Source organism: Oryx dammah, unplaced genomic scaffold, assembly GCF_014754425.2.
Source record: "Oryx dammah isolate SB20612 unplaced genomic scaffold, SCBI_Odam_1.1 HiC_scaffold_29, whole genome shotgun sequence".
NCBI classification, from domain to species: domain Eukaryota; kingdom Metazoa; phylum Chordata; class Mammalia; order Artiodactyla; family Bovidae; genus Oryx; species Oryx dammah.
Window position 1 is genome coordinate 115,588,326 of NW_024070213.1, and position 26,836 is coordinate 115,615,161.

Consider the following 26,836-nt stretch of genomic DNA (forward strand, 5'->3'; position numbering starts at 1 on the left):
TGAGCGACTAAACTGAACTGAAGCATATCTATGGTCTTCCCTGGTCGCTCCGATGGTAAAGAATCTGCCTGCAATGCAGGAGACTTAGGTTCAATCCCTGGGTTGTGAAGATACCCTGGAGAAGGGAATGGCTACTCACTCCAGTATTCTTGACTGGAGAATTCTACAGACAGAGGAGCCTGGCAGACTTTAGTCCATGGGGTCGCAAAGAGTCGGACACTACTGAGCAACTTTCACCTTCAAGTATATCTGCAATCTGTGTGTGAGCCTCAAATTATTGAGGAGAGACATAAATTCTTATAGCCCTTCATATTTCTGGTGTAGATTGTATAACCAGTATTTAAAACAGTGAAAATAAACTATAATGTGTGTTTAGATATAATTTGAGCCATAAAATGAAATGATAATTCCTCTTCTAGGCTTTACATATCTTTATTTTGCTTACAGTTTGCTTCAATTTAAGGAGAGGGACTTCTATTAGTATTTCAGGGGTTCAATTTAAGGGAAGGATTTCCACAGAAATGTTTATGTACATATTTTAGAAATAATAGGCATGACAGTAATTTCCTTAGAAAAGCTTTTAGTATCAACATACTCAGAATACATTTTTTTTGGTGAAAACAATATGCAGCTGTTTAATATATTATAAATTCCTTAATTTTATAGTTTTCAACTGTCTAAATACCAAAAGAATCCATAATCTGACATAAAGAGGAACCATTTTCTATATTATACCAAAATTACAATTTACCCGTATTCTAACATTGAGAAGCAAGATTAAAAAAATCCCCAGCCTTATAAAGTCTACCTAGAAGAGATCAACAATGACTTCATAGACTGTCTTTAGTGTATATCTATGTATCTATCTATATTTATACACACAGTATTTTTTTAGTTTTTTGAGACACATGACCTGCCGTATTTTAATGATGTGTTTAACAGAGGGTTATAATGTAGAGGTCAGAGAATAGGATTTGGAGGCTGAAGACCAGTGTTCAACCTAGAACTTTCTTGATCATTGCATTTCTACCCTTTGTGCCAGATACATTATAAATGTCTGAATAATTACATTAACAAAGATTTCTTCATCTATAAATTAGAGATAACACCGCCTAACACACAGAATATTTGTAAAGAACAAGTAAGAGAAATAATTGTTGCTATAGTGCACTGTTAACTTGAAGACTCTGAGTTAAAACTATTTTTTAAAAAACTTTTGATAGTAGGGCTTGTTGTTTAGTAAAAGTATCAAACATCAAATAAACTCCAATCTTGTCTTTGATATAATAATCACTTAGTTATGTTTTCCTTCTAACAAGATATCATAACAAGTTTGTTCAGTGTTCATTTTAAAGGGAGGAAAGTCTTACAATTCATTAAATAAACACTATGTAATTCACACCCATGTTCTATAAAATCTCCTTTGGTAAGTCATTATAAGAAGAAATACATTTATTTCAAAAGAAAACTATTATAAAAAGATCTAAAGTTTACATGTTCTCATTAAATTCCAATTTAGTGGCATTTACCAAAGCACTTCACACACGCCTCTTTCATAGCATTTATTATATTGTATTATAAATAATATTTGTTTCTCTCAAAAGACTTTGAGCAACTTAAGGGCAGAAAAATCATGTCATATTCATCTTTATATCAAATTCCTAGCCTTTGGCTGGTTCTCTGTAAAGGTTAGTGCCTACCAGACACAGCATGAATGATGAACATAAAACAGGATATATGTGTACAGCAGAGGACAAACAGCTACTATAATTTTGATGAGTTTCATGATATACAGGCTAAGTGATGTTTATCAACAAACTGAAAACAGGATTTTTAAAGATTCCTTTAATTTTTAAAGTAAAACTAAATTCCTTTGATGTTCTCTATGAATGAAAGTAGTTTTAAGGCAGACAGATATATGTTAACATAACTTGATGCAGACAGAGTTGTAGCATGTTATCAGAACAGTGACATGAAAATGACATGGGGAAAAAACAGCAAAAAAATGTACTGAGTGGTAGTTTATTCAGTGCTCTCAAATAATAATGAAGTCAAGTTAATGTGCCAAAAGTTTGTTGTATCTTATAATGGTTCATTTTTGTGATTTACAAAATGTTATATTAAGATATTAAGGTACTATTGTACATGGGAATCAGCCTGCATTGGTGTTTTGTTTTGTATTGGGGAGGGGTGGTGAACCACATGAGAGTTTATATTTGGAAAACATAGTTTATGTTTAAATGATTATTTGCCCAACTTGTTTTGAAGTATAGAAATGGTCAGTAAGTGTTGATGATTATGTTTGAAACCATATAAAGACAGTTGAAAACATGAAAGGACAATTCCAAGAAGTGACACCCAGTATTAAAGATAAGACGCTAATAAGGTTTACACTATACACAAAAGGATTTTCTTAAATATTTACTTTAAGTGCCTGATGAAAACTAAAAGGGATCTTTCCTACCACTGCTTTTGTAACTCTAGTAGGCACTCCTTATTAAAAGAAAGGGTGCAAATAATGTAAAAAGACTGTTGCTAGGATTTAAGCAAATGTTATAAAAATTTTTTTATCATCAAGGAGCCATGACCTTATGGGAAAGATTTACAGTAATATGTGATTATATATATGGTATTTTCATATGGTGTTGTCAGAAACTCAAGTTAGGCCTGGTTAACCTGATGGTACATTAATAAATTTTTATATGATTTGACCAAAGCTGTTTGAAGGGCTCTTACTAAACATTTATCTGGCAAAATAAGGCAAACCCTTTAATTGTTCAAGTGGAAATTATAAGAGTTCTGATATTCTCTTGTAAAATAATTAGCACCTGAATAGCTTTATCACAGACACATGTATTTTTATAGAGATCTACACTTCATTTCCCTTATGCAGTATGGTTACTATACTTTACTCTTACTAAAAGAGATAAAAAGCAAACTGATATGTAAGATAAATTGATTCCATTTTAGGTTATAAGCTGTGGAGATACAATCGTAAGTATTTTTCTGTAATTCAATTCTATTACGGGTTTAAGGAAAAAAAGAAAGCTTAAGAATTTTGGTATCAATACACGTGGAGACAGAGGGAGTATTTCTAACATGAAACTTTGTAGCATGTTTGCCTATCAATGCATCAACTTAGAAATTGAAAATGTATTTTTATTTGAGAAAAACGTGGTATACATTTATCTTTGTGTTCAGTTAAAGTAAAAGCTAGATCTCATTCTCCGTGTTATTTCATAGTATATTTTCTCAGAAGGTGACTATAACCAGCTACCAGTTTTTAGTAGTCTGAGGTACTTGGATAACTCAAAGGTACTTCGCATTTGAAAATACTATTTTCAAAATATTTTACAAGATATTGCAAAAGCTAATTTTGTTATGATGGAGGCCATGATTATCTTATTTTACTGATAAGAAGATATAGAAAGTTTAAATAAAATAATTTGCCCTGTATTTCAGGGGGTTTTTCCCTATAATTTTTCCCAATCACAGTGCCAATAACAATAATTCAATAAAAAACTGAACAGTTTTACAGTTACATGTCAGTTAATCCCTACTAGGCAAGTTACTTAGAATGTACTATCCCAACTTTGGTACAGGAAAAAATTTTTTTATAATATAAATTAAAAACATTACTTATAATAGATTGTTCTTTAAAGAGGTTAAAAAAAGAAAAACACAAAACATTCTACAAACATTAAGTTTTCTAGCAAAAATTTTAAGTACATAATTCTCACAATAAGGCACTTCTCATCTAAATGTTTCATAGAAAGTTCTCCATTTTTTTGTAATCAAGTCTTCATAAATTATACAGTAATGTTGTTACTTCAAGTAAAACTTTATTAACTACTCAATTTTGGAATAATTTCTTTAAATGTTTTTACTTGTGAATAGAATGGAGTTTGAGTAACAAATCCTAAATGAACGTACTCTTGGTCTGTTTCAGATTTAGAGAAGTGATAATGTTTTACCCTGTTGATCTTGTTCAAGAATCTTGAAATCTTCCAAAGCAAGACTGTTTAAGGCTGCTGGTAAAATGTATTCTGATGTGCCCTTAGGTAATACGTTATTTGTTTCCAGATTCTTCACCAAGCATGCGGCTTTAATCCATCTTCGAGTTGCTCTGCGTTCTTTCTGTAGGCAAGTTTTCATTTTCCTTCTTAAGCTTGCTATCTCCTTTTCCAGTTTAATTATCCTCTTTTTTGCTTCCATAGGATTCCTGAAGGCATAACTGTGTTCAAGTAGTACTTGCTGACTACTAATGCTTGATTTTAAATTAGATGGTCCAGTTGGTGTACAACTGTTGTTTTTCTTCAAAAGATTCCTTGACTTGAGTTTCTGAGCCAAATAAAATTAGAGGGTTGAGCATAAATTATGGAATATCACAAATAAGCAAATTCCGTCCAATTTTGGGTAACAGTACTTAAACTGCTCTTTTTGGACCCAGACAATGCACTTCTCAGGTTTCTTTCAAATAACTGAATATGATTCTATACACTTAAAAAATTTATTTGCAATATTCTCACTAAGACCAATATAGAATTCATTTAGACATTTATTTGTGATACTGATTTGATCTCTTTTTAAAGTAAATACTATTCTCTCAATTTGATTAATATTTCAGACCTGTGATCCTACTTAATAAAAACATTCCCAAGAATCAAGCTCCTGAATAGGTTTACTTATTAATTATGCAGTTATATCATACTATCAAGGATTTAAGATGTGGATAGAAAACTTCTGTCCAGATAAGAAATCTAAGGTCCCTTTTTTCCCTTTAATTTCTTTCATTCAGGTAGTCATCAAGTCCTATTAATTCTACCTCCTAAATATCTCATCAGGATGTTTAGGATCCTCCCATCATTCTTAATGCTACTACCCACATCAGGCCCATATCATTCATGTCTAGCTTGAATATATTAAAAACTTTATTGATCTCTGGGCTCACTTTAATCCTTATTAATCTATTTCCCCGACCAGTAACACTGAAGAGCTGAATTTGAATAGTTCTATGAAGACCTACAAGACCTTTTAGAACACCCACCCCAAAAAGATGTCCTTTTCATTATAGGGGACTGGAATGCAAAAGTAGGAAGTCAAGAAACACCTAGAGTAACAGGCAATTTGGCCTTGGAATACGGAATGAAGCAGGGCAAAGGCTAATAGTTTTGCCAAGAGAACGCATTGGTCATAGCAAACACCCTCTTCCAACAACACAAGAGAAGACTCTACACATGGACATCACCAGATGGTCAACACCGAAATCAGATTGATTATATTCTTTGCAGCCAAAGATGCAGAAGCTCTATACAGTCAGCAAAAAGAAGACCGGGAGCTGACTGTGGCTCAGATCACGAACTCCTTATTACCAAATTCAGAATTAAATTGAAGAAAGTAGGGAAAACCACTGACCATTCAGGTATGACCTACATCAAATCCCTTATGATTATACAGTGGAAGTGAGAAATACATTTAAGGGACTAGATCTCATAGACAGAGTGCCTGATGAACTATGGACTGAGGTTTGTGACATTGTACAGGAGGCAGAGATCAAGACCATCCCCATGGAAAAGAAATGCAAAAAAGCAAAATGGCTGTCTGAGGAGGCCTTACAAATAGCTGTGAAAAGAAGAGAAGTGAAAAGCAAAGGAGAAAAGGAAAGCTATACCCATTTGAATGAAGAGTTCCAAAGAATAGCAAGGAGAGATAAGAAAGCCCTCCTCAGCGATCAATGCAAAGAAATAGAGGAAAACAGTAGAATGGAAAGACTAGAGATCTCTTCAAGAAAATTAGAGATACCAAGGGAACATTTCATGTAAAGATGGGCTCGGTAAAGGACAGAAATGGTATGGACCTAACAGAAGAAGATATTAAGAAGAGGCGGCAAAAATACACAGAAGAACTGTACAAAAAAGATCTTCACGACCCAGATAATCACAAATATGGTGTGATCACTCACCTAGAGCCAGACATCCTGGAATGTGAAGTCAAGTGGGCCTTAGAAAGCATCACTATGAACAAAGCTAGTGGAGGTGATGGAATTCCAGTTGAGCTATTTCAAATCTTGAAAGATGATGCTGTGGAAGTGCTGCACTCAGAATGTCAGCAAATCTGGAAAACTCAGCAGTGGCCACAGGACTGGAAAAGGTCAGTTTTCCTTCCAATCCCAAAGAAAGGCAATGCCAAAGAATGTTCAAACTACCGCACAATTGCAGTCATCTCACATGCTAGTAAAGTAATGCTCAAAATTCTCCAAGCCAGGCTTCAGCAATACATGATCCGTGAACTTCTAGATGTTCAAGCTGGTTTTAGAAAAGTCAGAGGAACCAGAAATCAAATTGCCAACATCTGCTGGATCATGGAAAAAGAGAGTTCCAGAAAAACATTTATTTCTGCTTTATTGACAATGCCAAAGCCTTGGACCATGTGGATCACAATAAACTGTGGAAAATTCTGAAAGAGATGGGAATATCAGACCACCTGACCTGCCTCTTGAGAAACCTGTATGCAGGCTGGGAAGCAATAGTTAGAACTGGACATGGAACAACAGACAGGTTACAAATAGGAAAAGGAGTATGTCAAGGCTGTATATTGTCACCCTGCTCATTTAACTTATATGCAGAGTACATCATAAAAAAGGCTGGGCTGGGGAAACACAAGTTAGAATCAAGATGGCTGGGAGAAGTATCATTAACCTCAGATATGCAGATGACACAACCCTTATGGCAGAAAGTGAAGAGGAACTAAAGAGCCTCTTGATGAAAGTGAAAGAGGAGAATGAAAAAGTTGGCTTAAAGTTCAACATTCAGAAAACGAAGATCATGGCATCCGGTCCCATCACTTCATGGGAAATAGATGGGGAAACTGTGGAAACAGTGGGTGACTGGGGGGCTCCAAAGCACTGCAGATGGTGACTGCAGCCATGAAATTAAAAGATGCTTACTCCTTGGAAGGAAAGTTATGACCAATCTAGACAGCATATTAAAAAGTAGAGACGTTACTTTGACAACAAAGATCCGTCCAGTCAAGGCTATTGATTTTCCAGTAGTCATATATGGATGTGAGAGTTGGACTATAAAGAAAGCTGAGCGTAGAAGAATTGATGCTTTTGAACTGTGGTTTTGGAGAAGACTCTTGAGAGTCCCTTGGACTGCAAGGAGATCCAACCAATCCATCGTAAGGGAGATCAGTTCTGCGTGTTCATTGGAAGGACTGATGTTGAAGCTGAAACTCCAATACTTTGGCCACCTGATGCGAAGAGTTGACTCATTTGAAAAGACCCTGATGCTGGGAAAGATTGAGGGCAGGAGGAGAAGGGGACGACAGAGGATGAGATGGATGGATGGCATCACTGACTCAATGGACATGAGTTTGAGTGAACTCTGGGAGTTGGTGATGGACAGGGAGGCCTGGCGTGCTACGGTTCATGGGGTCGCAGAGTTGGACACGACTCAGCGACTGAACTGAAGTGAATCTATTTTCTGCCACTAGAATAATTTTCTAACAGATTTGATGTTTTAATACTGGCTACACTCTTCTTTGCCTCCCTATTTTCTAAAGAACAAAAAAATCTTTACATGGCATACTATACCATTTAGGATCTCACCCCATTCTGCCATTCACCATCCTAATTTTCATTCCAAAAATATTAAAACACTTTTAGTTCCCACATTATCTCATCAATTTCATAACTTTGTGTCTTTCATGCATTCAACAAACATTTATTGAGACAACACAACAGTGAATAAGTAAGATAAATATGGTTCCTGTCGTCATGAAATCTAAAACTGGCATTCTTTCTGCCTAGAGCAATTGGCAGGAGCTCCTTTTCGATCTTTATATTCCCAGCAACTAACTTGGATTTCAACATATGTAAAACTCAGTAAATATCTGTTGAAAGAATAAATGATCAGTGTCAAAACCAAGGTATACTTCAAATTCAACAAACATCTGTGTACTATGTACCCGGCACTATTTGAGGTTCTGAGGATTCAGAAGTGAAATCCTTGCCATCCTGGAGCTTTTCTAATATCTGTGATGTTAACATTAATAATTAGTTTACCACAATCTCCTCTCTCTTCTCTCCCATTCAGATATTAACCATGTAGATTTACAAATTTATCCATCAAAAATAACTCAAGAAAGTGGTGGTTTTTTTCCCTCTCTCAGAGGAAAAGATATCTGTTCTTGTTTTCAAAGCTAAATTTTTTACATTTTTTGTTCATTCTACCCCTTAACATTTCAGTGATCCTGCCTTCGCAGCTAGCTTTTCTCTTTCTGATCGGATCTTCCTTTAGTAGATAAAACATTGCTTTAACACATTCATACTATACCTTGAATTTCTCCTTCTTTTTAAATATCACTTACTAATACTTATTTTCCACTCATCCCTCAACTCATTAGTTTTTGTTCTCATCGTACTACTGCAGCTGCCCTGTGCAAGGTCAAGAACTCTCTCCTAAGTCCCAAACTCCAAGCTCAAACCCAGTCTAAATGCCGGAGTTCTACAAAGTTTTCTGTTACGCCTCCCTCTGACCTTATATTCTTTGGTCTGACTCTGGTATTCTTTGGGTGTGCTGCCATGAAAGCACTTATCACACATTATTTGTATGTCATCCTAAAACCAGGGAAGAATGATGCTAGAGGTTTCATTAAGATTTTTCAGTTTAACCAATGGGTCAGTTATTGACAATAATTAACAATAATGTAGAATTCCAATATGATAAAACAGTTTGGATTGGGGAAATAATAATAGAATCAGGAGATCTGAGCACTAATTCTAGCCTGCATCTTTACTGCAATTTTCTAATTTCCTTGAGGTACAGTATTATATTTGAATTTCAATATATTCTGAATCATTCCATTTTACAAACAAAAAAGGATGGATTCTAAAAATGGAGGTAAAGAAAAGTAGCATTACCTACCATGGACTTTATATGGGTACAAAAATCAAAAATGGTTGGAACAGCATCCATTTTAAGTCGTCTAGTTTGTCCTGTTAGGTCAAAACAGGAAGCTTCAAAGTGCTTTGAACAAAGAAAAGTATGTTTTCCTGGCACAAAATTTTTGCGCCTAACCAGGCGAACCCATTCTTTTCTTCTTTTAGGATCCAAAGGAAACCTTTAAAAAAAAAAAAGGGCAACTCAAATTCCAACTATCACATACTTCTGGTTGCACTAGTCAAAAGAAATTTTGAAAAATGACAATTTTAAATGTCTTCCATTTATATAACAAATTAAAATTTTCTAATATCCAAACACTGGAACAGAAACCAATTCATGCTCATTTTTATAAGTTCTTAAAACAATAAAAAACTAACTTAAGTGGATCATTTTTTCAAGGTCTTAAAAAGAGACATCTCTTCCCAAACTAGTCCTTAACAAGGGAGAAAAAATAAGTAAAACTAAATTGATCTATATCAAATTTATGTGGAACCACTGTAAACAGGAATAGTTTCACAATGATTTGATCTGCTGTTGACATACATGGTCAAGACAACTCAGATAATCCACAGATTAAATTTTATCAAGATAGCTTCTGGTATTCCTTCCTCTGTGTTCATTATGATACTTACCACATGCTTTGTAATTTTTTGTTTTAAAAAATTTCCAGTGAAATGAATGATGATCAGTTTCTTGAGGACATGGATTATTGTATCTTTTTATCTATCTTTACCACTTAGGTATTGCCTTGCAAATAGTTGGGACTCAACAAAAATGTGCTTAGTTACTATAAATATAGAATATATAAATTAATACTATACTATACGACTTTCATGAAGTTAAACTGCATGTATTTTTGAAAAATGAACTCTTAAGCTATGTAGTACAGCTGAAAGCATAATTACTACAAGAAGTAAAACGCTGATGACAAGCCAGTTGGAATGTTTTTCCTGTTTATTTCAAACATAAAATACAGTGATATCACCAAGTGTACGGCCGTTAAGGAAGAGAAAAATATAAGGGGCTTCTAAAAATTCTGACGGTAGCTGTGCTGTGAAGTGAAAGTTGCTTGGTTGTGTCCCACTCTTTGTGACCCCATCGACTATAGAGTCCATGGAATTCTCCAGGCCAGAACACTGGAGTGGATAGCTGTTCCCTTCTCCAGTGGATCTTCCCAACCCAGGGATTGAACCCAGGTCTTCTGCACTGCAGGTGGATTCTTCACCAGCTGAGCCACCAGGGAAGCCCAAAAATACTGGTGTGGGTGGCCTATCACTTCTCCAGCACATCTTCCCAATCCAGGAATTGAACCAGGGTCTCCTACATAGCAGCAGATTCCTTAGCAGCTGAGCTGTCAGGGAAGCCCCTGTGTTGACTGAGTTGGAAATAGAAGAATCAACTTTTACACACAATAAGTTTGAACTCGTTAGTTTGACTACCTTATCCTTTAAGTATTAATTATGAACTCACTAGTGCCTAAAAAGAACCATTAAATTTATGTTAGAAGATCCTGTGGCTCTGAAGCCCCCAGCTGAAGATTCACTAGAACAGCTTTGGCTATATTAGATATACTAGGGTTGCTCAAATTACCAGCAGGGAGGGGCACAGAGATGAAAGCTCAGATTTACTTATACACTCTGCCATCTCATGTCCCCATTCCCCACAACCTCAAAAACACCCTGATCTGAAGACAACATTTGTATGTTACTCTGCTGCTGCTAAGTCGCTTCAGTTGTGTCGACTCTGTGTGACCCCATAGATGGAAGTCCACCAGGCTCCCCTGTCCCTAGAATTCTCCGGGCAAGAACACTGGAGTGGGTTGCCATTTCCTTCTCCAATGCATGAAAGTGAAAAGTGAAAGTGAAGTCGTTCAGTCGTGTCTGACTGTTAGCTACCCCATGGACTGCAGCCTACCAGGCTCCTCCATCCATGGGATTTTCCAGGCAAGAGTACTGGAGTGGGTTGCCACTGCCTTCTCCAATGTCACTCTACAGTTCCTGTATTTTCATAAAGTACTTTTATTCTATTTCACTAGACACTTCTGATGGAGAATTAATCTACTCTGTTACCTTTCAGTTCTTAACAATAATGTATTCTCACTTCAAAGCTCTGTTCCAATATTTAATGATTTGAAAATTCTCCAGAGGACTGAGCTAAAAATTAAGCTATTAATTCATAAGCACACTTCTTGTTGGGACCTCAATAAAGGCTCAGAATAAGTAAGTACTATCAGTACTATTATATTACCATTTGTATAAGACTCTTCAGATATTATTTTTCATACCCACCTTTAGCTCTTTTTTAAATAATGAAATCAATGCCTGCAACTGGACCTTAACTTCATCAAATTCTTCTTTTAAGACTCAGTTTAGGAATCCCATTTTCCTAACCAGTTTTTCATGATCAGAAGACTTGGTTAGATGTTTCTGTATCATATAGTGCTAATATAACTGTATTCTAAATGTTTACTTTTCTATCTCCACCACTAGATCACAGGTTTCTCCTGGTTAGAAGCTGTTTATTTCACTACTTTTCCTGTTAAATAAACATTCAATAAATTTTTCTGAGTGAATCAATGAATATACAAGTTAGTGGAGTTAGTTTGGCATTACTAAATAATCTTCAGATTATCTGTGTTGAAATAAAATAATAATAATCAACAATTTTATATTTTATTTTGGATAATGTTTTATAAAGTTAACCCTAATTATGTTTTTCACATGTTGGATTTTTCCCAGCAAATCCAAAGGGTGAGTGAACTAGCCTGTAAGCTGAATTTAAGTAATAATAAATCCTGTAAATATTAGTTTTAAATAAGTGAAGTAGTGTTACTAGATGGATATATTCTTGCCTACACAAAAATAGAAGCATGCTTTCAGAAGCATTAGATGTTCTGGAAAATCACTCAGTATTTTAAACAGTGTTACTTTGCTAGGGTATTTAATAAATAACTGAATATCTCTAACATTCCAAGCACTGTCCTAGGCACTGAAGACATGGTGGTAAATAAAACTGACCTACCTTTATGATATCCCCCCTTTTTGAGGGTATACTGTAATGAGGAAGGTACAGAATCAAACACCTTGATGTAGCAGAAAAGAGTGGCCGAGAACAGTTTCTCTGGAATCAAACCAGGTATCAATCCTGGATCCTTCACAGAATAGCTGGGTGACTTTAAGAATGTTGTTTAACCTTTTTAGGCCTCAGTTTTAATGGTACCTAGTGGGGTTCTAGGAATTAAACGAGACAATGTGAGTAAATGCTTAGCTCAGTGCATGTGTGTGTGTGTGTGTGTATTAGTTGCTCAGTCCTACCCGACTCTTGCGACCCCATGGACTACAGATTTCCAGGCTCCTCTGTCCATGGGATTCTCCAGGCAAGAATACCAGAGTGGGTTGCCATTCCTTTTTCCAGGGAATCTTCCCAACCCAGGGATCGAACCCAAGCTTCTTGCACTGTGGGCAGTCTCTTTACCATCTGGGCTACCAGAGAAGCCCAGCCCAGTGCATAGTACATGGTAAATGTTAAATAAATAGTTTTTATTATTGGGATGGTCCAAAAAGTTCATTCGAGCTTTTCCATAGTATTTTATGGAAAAACCTGAATGAACTTTTTGGCCAACCCAATGTTATGAATGTAATTACAAGTGTATTATATGAACTTAGAAAAGAGTAAGTACAGTTTGCATGGAACCATACTTGGAAGAGCTAATCTCATCAGGAGGCCTTAACAGAGCATGGGAATTAGCTAGGGAAACGGGAGTAGTGAAGAATGTTGAACAGTATCTTGGGTACAGGGAAGTGTTATGACATGACATGATGATAGAGGGCCTGCTAAGATAAACAATGATTTTGAATTTTATCCAAAATGGTATTGGTAAGTCATCAAGGGCCTAATTTAGAGGTGACTGTTGACAGAAAATATTTTAACTAGTTGTTAAACACAGACATGACTAAAAATTATTTAAGTCTGCATTTAAGTAGATTAAAAACAAGGGTAATACATATTAAAAACCCACCATCTAGTTATTTTACTATTATCTACATTTAAGGTTACTTATATGTATGAAACCTGTATGAAATAAGTGATACAGAATAGGGTAGTATTGTACATTTCTTCCCGACTCCAAGATCAGTGATGTCATGTTGGTAGCTTAAAACCAGTTATGGTTGGGAATATTTATATCCTGCAAATTGGACAAACATTACAAATCAGGGTTTTTGCCCTTCCCCGGAGATCCTGTTGTTAAACATTTAGCAACACACCATTTACTACAAAAGAGCAGTTAGAAGGACACGAATGGAAGCAGGGAACCACTTAAGAAGTTGTTTTAATACTTCAATTGAGAGGGAATGGTGAGAAGTCAAGGGAGGATAACTTCCCAGCTTCTGGGTGGCTGGTGTTTCCTTTTATGAGAAAGGAAATATGGGAAATGTAGTTTTTGGGGAAGGACCAAGTTCAAGAGTACAGTTTCAGTATGCTGAATGTGAGGAACTGAAGAGATGGGGGAAATAATTGAGACACTTCATCTAAAGGTCTAAAACCCATTGGAGATTTGGACTGGAAGTACTGATTTACGAGGCATCAACAAGTAAATGTTAACCAAGACCGTAGGAACAGCTGCAATCCTTTTGATGAGAATGGGCTAGGTGATAGAGTGGTGGAGGAGATTGAAGTTAGACCAAGGAATTAAGATGGAAATCACAAAACTAGTGTCAAATAATTCAGGTAGAGAGTATTTCAGGGAGGAAATGATCACATGCCATGAAAAAAGATGTAAGTGTGAGAATTCATGTTAGCAAGAACAGTTTCAAAAGATTACTGGGGAGACTCAGTCTGGAGTGGGATGAGGAAGAGAAAAGAAAAATGGGGGACAATAAGTGTAGGCAATGTAAGTTGTATATAGGGATAAAGAAGTCTACCAATGTCCTAGGAAAGGAGTGAATTAAATGTTAATTATGAAATAGGAATTAATTTCATTATGAATAATGCTACTTTAAGGCCTAAACTTCTGAGGTTACACATGAATATGTTAATTTCATAGCAAGCAAATGGTCAAACATGGAAAGGAGGTATGTATGTTCGTGTACCACCACACATCTCCTAAACATTCATTGTTGGTGCTGTGACTCCACCCTCTTCCTCATCTTCCAAATCAAATTACCATATACAATAATTTCTCCTCAAACATTTCTCAAATCTGTCTACTTCTTCCCATCCCTACTCTCAGTACTACTCTAGTCTAGGCCACTGAGTCTCCCTTATTTTATTACAGGGTCCTAACTTTTTCCTCTATCAATCTAGGGCTGATTGTGTCAGCATCAGAAGTACACTGTTTAGTTCCACTGAGCTGCATCAGAATTTCCCTGTGAAATAGTAGATGTGTTAACATTCTGTAATAAGCTCCTTTCTTGTCAAATTCATCTCATGATGATGATTAAGCAGCACTTTAGGTAACACTGTCATTCTCCACACCGCAGCCTGAGGGCTTTTTAATATGGAAATCTAATCACTCCATTCTTTGTAAGCCTACTCAAGAACTCACTGGATAAAACAGAAAATCCTTATAAGTATTGTACAGGACCAGATATATGTCATCTTTTGGTCTCATTTGAAATTTCACATCCTTTGAGAAGTGTTATTTGACTTTTCAAGGCTAAATTAGGACTCCCTGAAAGTCTTCTGTGGCATTTAACTATAATTATTTATGTCGGTCTTTCTCATTCCAAGTCCAGGAATTTTCTGGATCTTTAGCACCATGTCAGGTGCTAAGAGCTTGGCACCCATTCAGTTCAGTTCAGTCATTCAGTTGTGTCCGATCTTTGCAGCCCCATGGTGCCACCATGGACTGCAGCATGCTGGGCTTCCCTGTGCATCACCAACTCCCCAAGCTTGCTCAAACTCATGTCCATGAGTTGGTAATGCCATCTAACCATCTCATTCTCTGTCCTCCCCTTCTCCTCCTGCCTTCAGTCTTTCCCAGCATCAGGGTCTTTTTCAGTGAATCTGTGCTTCGCATCAGGTGACCAAAGTATTGGAGCTTCAGCTTCAGCATTAGTCCTTCCAATGAATATTCAGAACTGATTTCCTTTAGGATTGATTGGTTTGATCTTGCAGTCCAAGGAACTCTCAAGAGTCTTCTCCAAAGCCCTGATGCTCCAACAGTTCAAAAGCATCAATTCTTCAGTGCTCAAGTTTTCTTTATAGTCCAACTCTCACATCCATACATGACTACTGGAAAAACCATAGCTCTGACTAGACGGACCTTTGTTGGCAAAGTAATATCTCTGCTTTTTAATACATTAGGTGGATCAATGAATAAAGCACTACATTTGCATGACATACATGAAAAACATAAACACCACAAGGATTTTGTTTTTTAGGTGGTAACTTTTAATAGGGAGTACATTTAGTCATAATGAGGTGGGAAGAAAGGTCAAGGATTTCATTTTCTGAATTCTAAGATCTTATTAAGTTGCAAAGTATATAAATGCACTTAACTTTTTGAATGCTTCTTTTCTTCAAGCATATGGGAGGCACTTGCAGAGAAGGCAAATGTTTACCAAGTCATTATTTCATGTATTATTCAACGTGCTTTCCAGAGTTCTGATTTGACCGAATTAAAGACTTTTGACTGCTTTTCGGCAAACGAAAGAAGAATGTAACCTGGGTTATTTGTATACTAGTAAGAATAGAAAGCTTATCTTTTCCATTTTCATTCACATAGCTTAATTCTACTGCTCTTAATGACAATTCCTCCGCAGTTACCGTATGTGACTATCAGAAATCTTAAACGCTTCCCATGTCAATATAGCTAGTGAGAACTGACTAATTATAACGGGAACGTAGTCGTCTTTTTAGGTGATTGCTGACTTGAAAAGGAAGATCTTGCTTCCTCTTATGGCGTCATTAACATCAAGACCTGGTCGAATACATAGGAAATAAAAGAGCAGAAAATTAAGGTATCCTCCTGTCGCTTTCTAGAGAAGGACTAATCACTACAGAACTTGAGTAAACCTTCCCCGAAGGGAGAGAAAAACTGGACAGATTTGAGAAACACAAAAGGCAAAAATGATGCGTCCCTGCTACTTAATAGCTAAGTTAGAACTAGTAGAATCCTCTTGTTCTTTTCACACAGTGTAGGAACTCCCGTTTCCGTCAGCCCCACTCCCGGCCCAGGTTACCTGTGGAAGCTGATGTTAATGTGCTTGTTGTAGGTAGTAGCACAGCCCGCCGCGGCGCAATTGGTCGGCATTTCCCTTTCCACCTCATTCGGCGCTGTCTTAAGCCTGATTTGAGGCGCGGGATGCTACGCTTCCTTCGGGCGGACCCTAGGCAAAAGAGGCTGGGGAACGGCCCACCGAGCTGAGTTGCCAGAGATGGCTGGGAAGACGGGGTATGTGTGTGTATGCGTGTGTGCGTGTGTAGCAGGTGGGGGGCGGGAGGGGTCAACCTGCCCTTTCTCTTTATTAATATGGCGGACTTGAGCCAGCAAAGCCGACGGTCCTGGAGCTCCAGTCGCCCTCGTTTGTCTTCACCAACATGGCGGACGCAACCCGCCCTCTCCCCGGCTCCCGAAAGGGAGTGAGACTATATAGCGTCTCTTTAGCTGCGGGCCACCGAGCAATTAGACGAGGTGTGCCCCGCTATCCCCCCTCTTACTATAAAACTCTCTCGAGGCCAAGATTAAAAACAGGCCCGCCTACCCCGCCACGCTCCCCAAACCCCCAAAGGCCAGTCAGGAATAGGTACGAGCCTCAGACTGGAAGGATAACCTCAAAGCGAGCGGCAGTTAAAAAAAGACTACAACTCCCAGGGAGCATCGCGCTGTCCTAATTATTATCGCGTGAACTGGGACTCTTGTTTCCGGCGTGCCGCAGGAAGTGACGGCCGAACAGAGCCACTTCCAGAGCCACTTTCTCGCGAGGCGGAAGAGCTCCGATCGCGGAGGAGCAAGGGGGCGCTAGGGTAGGGAAGTGGGTTGCGACGGTCCGGCGAGAAAGAGCTGGGGTGCGGGGAAGTTGGGGAGCAGAGCCCGTGAGGTCTCCAAACAGGATAAGGCCGCACCGACCGGGTCCGTTAGGAAAGAAGGAAACCGGAGAGGAGGGCAGTAGTCGGGCGGATCCCCGGATAGAGGGCTAAGGTTGTGTGGAAAGCGTTGCTCCCGGGATGGCGACCGCAGATACTCCGGCCCTGGCTTCCAGTGGCCTCTCGCCTAAGGAAGAAGGGGAGCTTGAAGATGGGGAGATCAGCGACGACGATAATAACAGTCAGATACGGAGCCGGAGCAGCAGCAGCAGCAGTGGCGGCGGGCTGTTACCGTACCCGCGGCGAAGGCCTCTTCACCCGGCCCGGGGCGGTGGATCCGGCGGAGGCGGGGGCTCCTCCTTGTCGTCGTCCTCTTCTCAGCTGCAGCTGAGGAATTTCTCACGCTCGCGGCACGCGTCAGAGCGGGGCCACCTCAGGGGACACAGCAGCTACCGACCCAAAGAGCCGTTCCGGTCTCACCCGCCCTCCGTGAGGATGCCTTCCAGCTCACTGTCCGAAAGCAGCCCCCGGCCGTCGTTTTGGGAACGGAGCCACATCGCCTTGGACCGTTTCCGTTTTCGAGGCAGGCCTTACCGGGGTGGGAGTCGCTGGAGTCGGGGACGAGGAGGGGGTGAGCGAGGAGGCAAGCCGGGGGGCAGACCTCTGGGAGGAGGAGCGGGATCCGGATTCGGCGGCAGTCAGAGCTGGCGAGAGCCCTCTCCACCTCGGAAGAGTTGTATCCTTAACGTGGCGGTCTGCCCTGGGTGTGTCACTAAAGTTCCCTTTAGCGTCATTACTAGGTATGAGATGAGTAACTTTTCTGAGCCGTCAGAACCGCTTATTTGTCATTGTGTCAAAATACTTAACGTAGGTGGTTCGTTGGTAAACCCCGTGTGTCAAACTCGCCTTGTTTCTTAAAATTACTTGATTGGGTATATTGCTTTTTTAACAGTAACTTGTTTTCGGATAGGGGCCAAACTAGTGGAATCTAAGTGTAAAATCAGATTTGAAATACTACATCACAAGCCCAGGTTTCATTAGCCTTTGTTTTTGTTGGTAAACTTTGTTATGTGAAGCTGCTTTAGGTTGTGAGAGGGAGGAAAACGTATTAGCCATAAAAAGTTTGAGGAATACTGTTGCTTATATCATATTGCACTGTCACATTGAAGATTATGAAGTTTCGTTACACCGAATCCTACTGTTTTTATTTGTGATTATTTTTTTTTAACCTTTCTTGATTTATTCTTATACATTGCTGCGTTTTAAAGTTGGGGGGGGAAGTCCTAGTGTCACCAACTATTAATTCGGAGGTTTGAAATTCATGTATCTTTGGCAGAAGCTTTACCTCCTTAACTTCTCTATTTCTTACGTTCATATTTTGGGCATTTTATAACTCTTGGTGCTGACAGTTGTGGACTAGAGAGAGAATGAAACTTACCAGCATTTTAATTTTAATACATTGGAAACCTTGGGGGTTTATGGGGAGGTGGAGCTAATGGTGAGGTTAAGGAGGAAAATAGCAAATATCTGATTCTTTTCCCCTCTAATCTTATTCTTAGTTATCTTAAACATTCCTGAGTTTATTCATCTGAAGATTTGCTATTTTAAGATGTGTTTGTAGAACTATCCTTTAAAATTTTTGTTTTAAGTTATACGTATGTGTTTCAAGATACAGCAAAGTGATGCAGATGTATATATTATAGTAATTATATTCATTTTCTTTTTCAGATTATTTGTAGAACTATGTCTTGACATACTCCATGATAACTGCCTAAAAATAGTTTATTGAGAATACTTACTGCTGATTGTAACTTCCATGCTGTAATGAGTTTTTAATATATTCATTTTATATGAAACCTACATGTAATGACATTTGTTGGGGAGACACTCAACGTTATTTTCGCAGAATACTTAAGACCAAATGGTCTTTGCCAGATAGATGTCAGGATAGGAAGAGGACCAGAAATGTAGTTTAGGTAAGGAGGAGGAGCTTCTGATGCTAGTGCTCTGAAAAAACTTATGCAACCACAAGTTGGGTCAGGAGCACACAGGATTGTTTCAGGAAAAAAATCACATAGGTATTTAACTTTTAAAAAGAAAATGTTCTTTGAATATAGAAAACCTTAGCCCAAGATATTTTTTTTAACCAAGATATATTTTTTAAGGATTTGTTGTCAGTTCTGAGCCTAAGAACAGAAGGGCTGTTTAATTACAGACACGTAAATTATTTAAGAATACAAAAATGAGGTTTGACAGAAGACAACAAAATTCTGTAAAATAATTATCCTTCAATAAAAAATTGTAAAAAGCTTAAAAAAGGAATATAAACATGAAACTTGTGTGTCAAATAGACAAATGTTAATTATATGTTCAGTATAAAAAGTTCAAATTGAGGTATGTAAAAAGTACTATGGGAGCTTAAAGTTTTTTCTTAGTTTATTTTATGTTAGAGAAGGAGGTGATGCCATGAACTTGCCTACTTCCTGCTTTTGCCTTCTTTCTGTCCACGCATTCGATATCAATTTGGCTTCTGCCATATACCTTTATTCGGAGAAGGCAACGGCAACCCACTCCAGTACTCTTGCCTGGAAAATCCCATGGATGGAGGAGCCTGGTAGGCTGTAGTCCCTGGGGTCGAGAAGTCGGACATGACTGAGCGACTTCACTTTCACTTTTCACTTTCATGCACTGGAAAAGGAGGACATGACTGAGCGACTTCACTTTCACTTTTCACTTTCATGCATTGGAAAAGGAAATGGCAACCCACTCCAGTGTTCTTGCCTGGAGAATCCCAGGGATGGTGGAGCCTGGTGGGCTGCCGTCTGTGGGGTCCCACAAAAAGACTGAAGTGACTTAGCAGCAGCGGCATATACTTTTATTAATTGTTAACCTTAGATGTTTTTATTAATGAACAGGCATATGGTGTTGTGAAACAAGTATGGAAGGTATCCAGTCTGATTTCTATAGTAACTTAACAGAAATGAGCTGTCTTGCTGTTTTTCTTTTCACACATCCTCCACAAGGATGATTGTTTTCTCATTGTTTTCCTTGAGGTGTATCAGTAATCCATCCTAGAGGTGGAATTCTTTATAAGAATTTGTGAAGAGAAACAGTTCCCAGCCACTTTTATGTAACCTGAGCAAATAAATTTTGTAATAAAAGATTTTGTTACTTTAAATTCCTTTAATACTATGGTTATACTGTTTAATTTTTATTTCCACTGTGTGACTAACATTTTTATGTTACAAGAATTGCATTACGAAAGAATTAAGAGTTATTCTGTGACTTATTTCCATAATGTAGAAGTGAAGTAGCATGAATACAGGTGGGTATTTTTTTAAACTTTTTCAGTAATAATTAAAATATGCTAGATGCAGCTTTAAAGAAATAGAATAAACCAGATTCTGTTGGAGGTAGTTATTTTCATTCTCGTTCATTTTTAATTTTCCTTATTGATAGGCACTTTGGCAGTCAGTCTTAGCATGTGTCTCTTTTGGATGGCTGCTGCTTAAACTTTCAAATCTGGTCATAGCTAACATAAACCAGGTTTCAGTTAGAAACTCCTTGTTGACGAATTTTATATTAAATCATTTAAGTGTTGGTTTCATTCTAACCGTTCTGTGTAGGTAGGACACTTCATTTAGCCTTGAAGGAGATTAATTAGTCATAGCTCAATTGATTTTCCTTTTTTTCTGTCCTTTAGTTATTTTATTTTTCGTTAGTGTATTGAATCTTTTCTCTTTCTGAATGTTTCCAAGGACTCTGGTCTTATTTTTTTAGTTGCTGTGACTCCATTGAAGAAGTGAGATTTAAATGTAGATAATTACCCAACTTTATGTGCAGAGTATGTAATGGTGGGGTCAGGGAGCAAGTAATTATCTAGCTTCACATAGTGAGGGGGCCTTTGAATTGGGGTAAATTTGAAGACCAGAAAAACCTAGACAAAGCTATGCATAAGTTGTGATAAACATGGAAGAGGTGAGATTGGAAGGGAATCATGAAAGCATTATATGCCACTGTAAGGATTTTGGACTCTATTCTTAGTGAGATTAAAACAAGGGATAAGATTTGTGTTCTAGAAAGATTAACAATAGGATGGAAGATGGCTTGTGGGAGATAGAACCCCAAATATCATCAGGCAGAACTATGGGAGTGCATTAGAATGCTCAAAATGAAAAGAGAGACTAAGTAGGATGCACTGGAGAGCACTGTTGTTGCAGCAGTTGGGAGAGAAAGGTGTCATTAAAGACCAAAAAAAAAAAACACCCCAAAACCCAGAGAAACAAAGGAAGAGTGGAGTTACGGAAGCCATGAGAGAGAAGTGTTTAATGTTGCAAAGAAATCAGATAGAATAAGGTTTGAAAACATGATGGATAAACTCAGCCAGCAGAAGCCAGATTCCATTTGGTTGAGGAGAAAGACAGGTAATGAGAAACTAGTATTATTTCAAGAAACCTAGCTGTAAAAAGGAGATCAGAAAACCAAAGACTTGCTAGAACAATTTTGCTGCAGAACTTTTAAAGATTTTCAGGTGTAGTGATCATTTAGTTTCTAAAATACTTGGTGTTAATTCCCATTCTTAAATTGGTCATTGGAGAAGTTTAAAAATCTTTGCAGATTGTTTGTCCAGTAAGTTGTTACACAGAAGAACTACATTTAGGGAAATGTAATGTTATATCCTAGCCAATTTAATGATCTATTAATGCCTTATTGTGTTAAAACCAAATAAAATACTTGTCTTTTATTAATTTCTAAACTAGAGAAGTGAGGTGGAAGTTTTTACATGTGTGAATTATTTTGAATAAAAATTTTAGTTTGGAACTTTGTAGCCACTTCCAACTATGAAGTTATGTTTTATGTATCAGTATGTTAAAGAAAAGAAAGACCAAAAATAACAGATTTTAGATATCCTTATCTTCAAGGAAAAATTAGAAGATACATCTTGAATACAACTTAAGGTTTTTGTTTTTTTTTTAACTGGTTTCATTGTCTTAATTGTACCTATTTTGGATGTTAGTATACTTGATGAGTTCTAAGATTGCTATGTGTTAGGTTTTCAATATAGTGTTTCTTATTCATAACTTAGTCTTAAGTATTAACTATCAGTGTTCATTTCTTATCTCTATTTTTAAAAATTTGAGACACAAGAAGAAACTAAAAGAAACGTTTTGTGATTATTTGAAGTGTAAATTATCAACATCTGTGACAAACCATTTAGTTTCTCCCCTCTTCCTTCAGAAACACATCTTTAACAACCAGCTTATTATGGGCTTTCCTGATACCTGCAGAAAGATACTGTAAACTAACTAGGTGCTGTATCTGTGGATACTGTGGGTAATAAGTGACACTGGTGATCTTGTAAGTGGACTGTTCATATGAATACTTGTTAAATTTGAAATATGGGCACATAATGAACATGCTTAACACATAACAGCACATGTATTAAATGGAATTTAGTAATTTTAAAATATCAGTTCATCTTTGAAAAACACAAAAAAGGGCGACAATTCATCTATAACTTAATGTGTTTTTGTTAAATTAATGGGAAAATTTTTGGTAACTGGTTTCCTTAATACACTGTTCAGCCAAAAGTTTTGGAAGATCTCCATCAAGAAAACAGAATTATTCATCAAAAAGTGAAAACTGTGGGGAAGAAACTTTTGAAGATTTACTTTTGAAGTATAAGCAAATACAGTTGGAACTAGAGTGCATCAATAAGGATGAAAAATTGGCTTTGAGTAGCAAAGAGGAGAATGTGCAAGAAGATCCTAAAACATTGAACTTTGAGGACCAAACAAGCACTGATAATGTCAGTATTATAAAAGACTCAAGTAAAGAAGTAGCTCCTGAGGAGAAAACACAGGTCAAAACTTTTCAGGCATTTGAATTAAAACCACTCAGGCAGAAGTTGACTTTACCAGGAGATAAGAATCGATTGAAAAAAGTTAAAGATGGAACAAAACAGCTTTCTCTGAAATCTGACACTACTGAATCTAGTCCAGGTAATGGAATTTAAAATTCAGTTAATGATGAGATTTCCTTTGAAGGGGTAACTGGTTATTTTGGTAGTATACTTCATTGAAATGATTCTAATATTTTGTCTGAATTATTTTTGCACTGTCTACATAGACAGTCATATTGTTGGATGATGACAAATTCTGTTTCATTTTGGCTTTAAGTGCTGATCAAGGCTAATAAGACAATTTTAATATAAGTGGTAATGGGCACTTTTGTTCCCTAACTTACAGGGGATACTTTTGCCATTTACTTTTTTTTGATTGGAGTTTAGTTGCTTTACAGTGTTGCGTTTCTGCTGTACAGCAGAGTGAGTCCACCATACATATATATATCCCTTCTTTGCTGTTTACTTTTAAACATAGTGTTGGTTAAGTTTATTGTAGGAATTCAGACCTCGATACCATTCCTTGTTGAAATTTTCAGCATGAATGGATGTTGAAGTTTATCAGATATTTTTTATTCATTATGGAGAAGAGCATCTAATTTTTCTTGTTTGTTAATGTAATGGATTATATTAACTGATTTTTATAGAGTTAAACCACTCTTATATGATTGGGATAAACCCAGCTAGTTCATGATACATTATTTTTATACATCATGGATTTGGTTTGTTAATTTTTCTTTTCTCCTTTTATGTGAGTGTATATTTAGATACAGTAAAAATTTATCCATTTAACTGTGTAGTTCTTTGGGTTTTGACAGATGCAAGCGGTTGGGTAGTCATTGCCCGCCATCACTATTCAGATATAGAACAGTTCCATTAACTCCTGCCGGTTGCCTCATGCCACCAATCCAACTTGGTAACCGCTGTTTTTCTGACCCTGTACTTTTGCCATTTCCAGAATGTCATATAAATAGTCATGTAGAACATTGTTTTTTAATCCTAGCTTCTTTGATTAGTGTGTTTGAAATTGATCCATGTGGTTATATGTATCAGTAGTTCATTCGGTTTTACTGCTGAATGTCCTATTGTATGGCTTTGTTGCAGTTTTTTTATCCATTTCCCACTTGAGGGACATTTGATTCTTTCAGTTTTGGGCAGTTATGAAACCTTCATAAATAAAGGTTTGCTAATATTTGTTTAGAAATTTTCATCTATGTTCACAGCCTGTAGCTTTGTTCCTTGTTTTTCCTTACAAGTTTTAGTATAAGGTTGGTAGTGTGTCCAACTCTTTGTGACTCTTATGAATTGTAGCCCACCAGGCTCCTCTGTCTGTGGGATTTTTCAGGCAAGAATACTGGAGTGGGTTGCCATTTTTTCCTCCCAGGAATCTTCCCAACCCAGGGATTGAACCTGCCCCTCCTTTATCTCCTGCATTGTAGGCTAATTCTCTACTGGGTCGGCGGAGGGGGAGCCTAGTATAAAATTATGCTGCTCATAATGAGTTAAGGAGTGGTTTTTCCTCTTTCCAATGGATTTAAGGTTGTACTCATTCCTGGGATATTTGGTAGATCTTGCAGGTAAAATTATCTGGGGCAGGATGGAGTTTTCCTGGGGAGGTTTTAAACTACTGACTGTTCATGTTTTCTATTTCTGGGTAAAGCAGTTTAGGTAAACTGTATTTTTCTAGTAATGTGTTAATTTCCCGTAAGTTGAACAGTTTATACTAAGTTATTCTTAAATGTCTTACCTTTTTATTAACTTTGGCATTTATAAATTTTATCTCCCCATACCTTTTAAAATTTCCTCAAATATAAGTTCCCTGCTTGTTAACTCATTAATTCTTAGCCTCTGTCTCTACTATTGACATCATTTTGTGATATAAAATTCTATTAACCTCATTTTGGGCTATAAATTTTGCTTCTCTGATAGCTCAGTTGGTAAAGAATCCACCTGCAATGCAGGAGACCCCACTTCCATTTCTGGTTGGGAAGATCCCCTGGAGAAGGGAATGGCTACCCACTCCAGTATTCTGGCCTGGAGAAGTCCATGGACTGTACAGTCCATGGGGTTGCAAAGACTGAGAAATTTGCACTTGGGCTATAAAATTTCTATTTTAGTTGCATCTCAGCTTGTGATATATACAGTTTTTTCGTTCAGTTCTAAGTATTTTCTAATTTTTGTTGTTCTTTGGCTGTAGGCTATTTGGAACTATTTCTTAGCTTCTGAGCATGTAGGTTTTTTAGCTGTTTTTCTGTTACCACTTGTAAGTCAGTCACATTATCAGAGACCTGTGTGGTACCAATCTTGTGAAATATTTCTAGACACTTGCATTATTGTCTAGCATGTGATCAATTTTTGTAACTTCCTGTGTGTTTGAAAGGAATGTTTGGGTTGTTAGATCAGGCTTTTACGTTCACATCTTAGAAGGAAGATGTAAAGTTTTTTGACCTGCTTGATCTATCAGTTAGTGAGAGGCTTGCTAAAATCTGCCAGTGGTGGTGGTGGATTTCTGGTTTTCAGTTTTCACTTTAAATACATTGAGGCTGGGGAATTATTATTCTTACTACTATGTAGTGACCTCTATGTCTAGTAGTAATTTTGCCTAAAAGATTATTTTGTTTCATATTAATAGCCAGCCATACCATCTTTCTCTTCATAGAAGTGCATGTTTTTTGTATGTTCGTGCCTATCCTTTTAGTCTTTCTGTATCTTGTTCCAGAGGTTATTTGCACATTATATGGAACCAATTTCATTTGTAATTTAACCTGATAATCTTTGTCTTTTAACAAGAACATGTAATCTGTTCACACTTTTTCATGATTACTGATCTTTGTTTTTTCTTTTTTTTCTTTCTTGCCTTTTTGGTTTTTTTGCTAAAAAATTTTTTTCTTTTACTGGTTTGAAAGTTAGATATTAAGTTTTTGGTCTCATTTTGATTCCTTTAAGAATTGTAACATGAATTCTTACCAATGTTTAAAGTTAGTCAAGTTACTTACCCTCCTCCTGATACACAAGGACAGTTTTTGCCTACCTTTGGCCGTGTATTTAACTCTTTCTTGACTCTTCTATGTTTAGAATCACTTATGCTTAAAATACGTTTTTAAGAATTTCCATGTAGTAGTTTGTGTCTACCATATGAAAAAGTTATTTCTGTTTACCCCCCTTTAAAGACAGTTTTCCCAGGTTTAGAATTCTAGATTAGTTAATTATAATATCAATATGTTGAAGATATTTTCTGGCTTCCATTGTTAACTTGGAAAGTCATCTTAACAGTTTTGTCCATCTTAACAGTTTCTCATTTGAAAGTAATCTATCATTTTTCTCTAGTTGCTTTGAAGACCTTGTTTTTGTCTTAATACTCCACAGTTTAACTGTGATGTATTGTAATTTTTATTTTTATTCAGCTTGGGACCTGTTTTGCTCCTAGTTTTCATTGATTCTGAAAATTGTCATTATCTCTTATATTGTCCCATTCTCTTTTTTTGAACTCTATATTGTATCAGTATGTTTTATTAAATCATCTCACTTTACCTTTCATTTCTCTTAAATTTCCATCTGTAACTGTGTGAAAATTTCCTCTGATGTATCTTTCAGTCCACCTAGTTCTCAAATTCTTTATCTTTTGTCTGATTGGCCTTAAGCCCACTTATTGAATTTTAAATTTCAGTTACAGTTTTTGTTTTAATGTTTCATTTTTATTTTGTTTTTTGGTCACTTTTTGAAATTTTTCTTCTGTTTTTCAAATTTATCTTTATGTCTTTAAACATTTTAATTATGGGCTTATTTTGATTTTCCTCTTTGCCTGCTAGTTTCTTGTATCTAGGTCTAATTTCTAATTTTTGCTATCCCTGCTGGTTCTCATTTTTTGGTACCTTCTTTTCTTGCATGTTTATTTATTTATTTTTTTTAAAGTAAGGTGTTCATTTTCCTCTGAATTATTTTGGTGGGGAGTTTTGGTGGC

General features: G+C 36.9%; 2 protein-coding genes across 4 annotated transcripts in view; one reads left to right on the forward strand and one right to left on the reverse strand.

Moving 5' to 3' along the window:
• Positions 1-416: 416 nt before the first annotated feature.
• THAP2 (THAP domain containing 2) lies at positions 417-16,726 on the reverse strand. Its single transcript, XM_040233887.1, has 3 exons — positions 16,130-16,726; positions 8,928-9,123; positions 417-4,341 (listed from the first exon to the last, which is right to left on the reverse strand). Exons 1-3 carry the CDS (start codon positions 16,198-16,200, stop codon positions 3,952-3,954), a joined length of 657 nt encoding a protein of 218 aa, XP_040089821.1. The 5' UTR covers positions 16,201-16,726; the 3' UTR covers positions 417-3,951.
• ZFC3H1 (zinc finger C3H1-type containing) overlaps positions 16,330-26,836 on the forward strand; it is a 50,463-nt gene continuing 39,956 nt past the window's right edge. For all 3 annotated transcript variants that reach the window (XM_040233883.1, XM_040233885.1, XM_040233884.1), the window contains exons 1-2: positions 16,330-17,709; positions 22,559-22,975. In XM_040233883.1, the coding sequence (XP_040089817.1) occupies positions 17,115-17,709; positions 22,559-22,975 (1,012 nt within the window). In that variant the 5' untranslated portion in view covers positions 16,330-17,114. The remainder of the gene's footprint in view (positions 17,710-22,558; positions 22,976-26,836) is intronic.

Coding starts and splice junctions, on each gene's coding strand:
- THAP2 (XM_040233887.1), bottom strand. CDS start 16,200: ATGCCGACCAATTGCGCCGCGGCGGGCTGTGCTACTACCTACAACAAG. Junction 9,124..16,129: donor ATTAACATCAGCTTCCACAG/GTAACCTGGGCC, acceptor TTTTTTTTAAAG/GTTTCCTTTGGATCCTAAAA. Junction 4,342..8,927: donor GTACCCATATAAAGTCCATG/GTAGGTAATGCT, acceptor TATTTGGCTCAG/AAACTCAAGTCAAGGAATCT.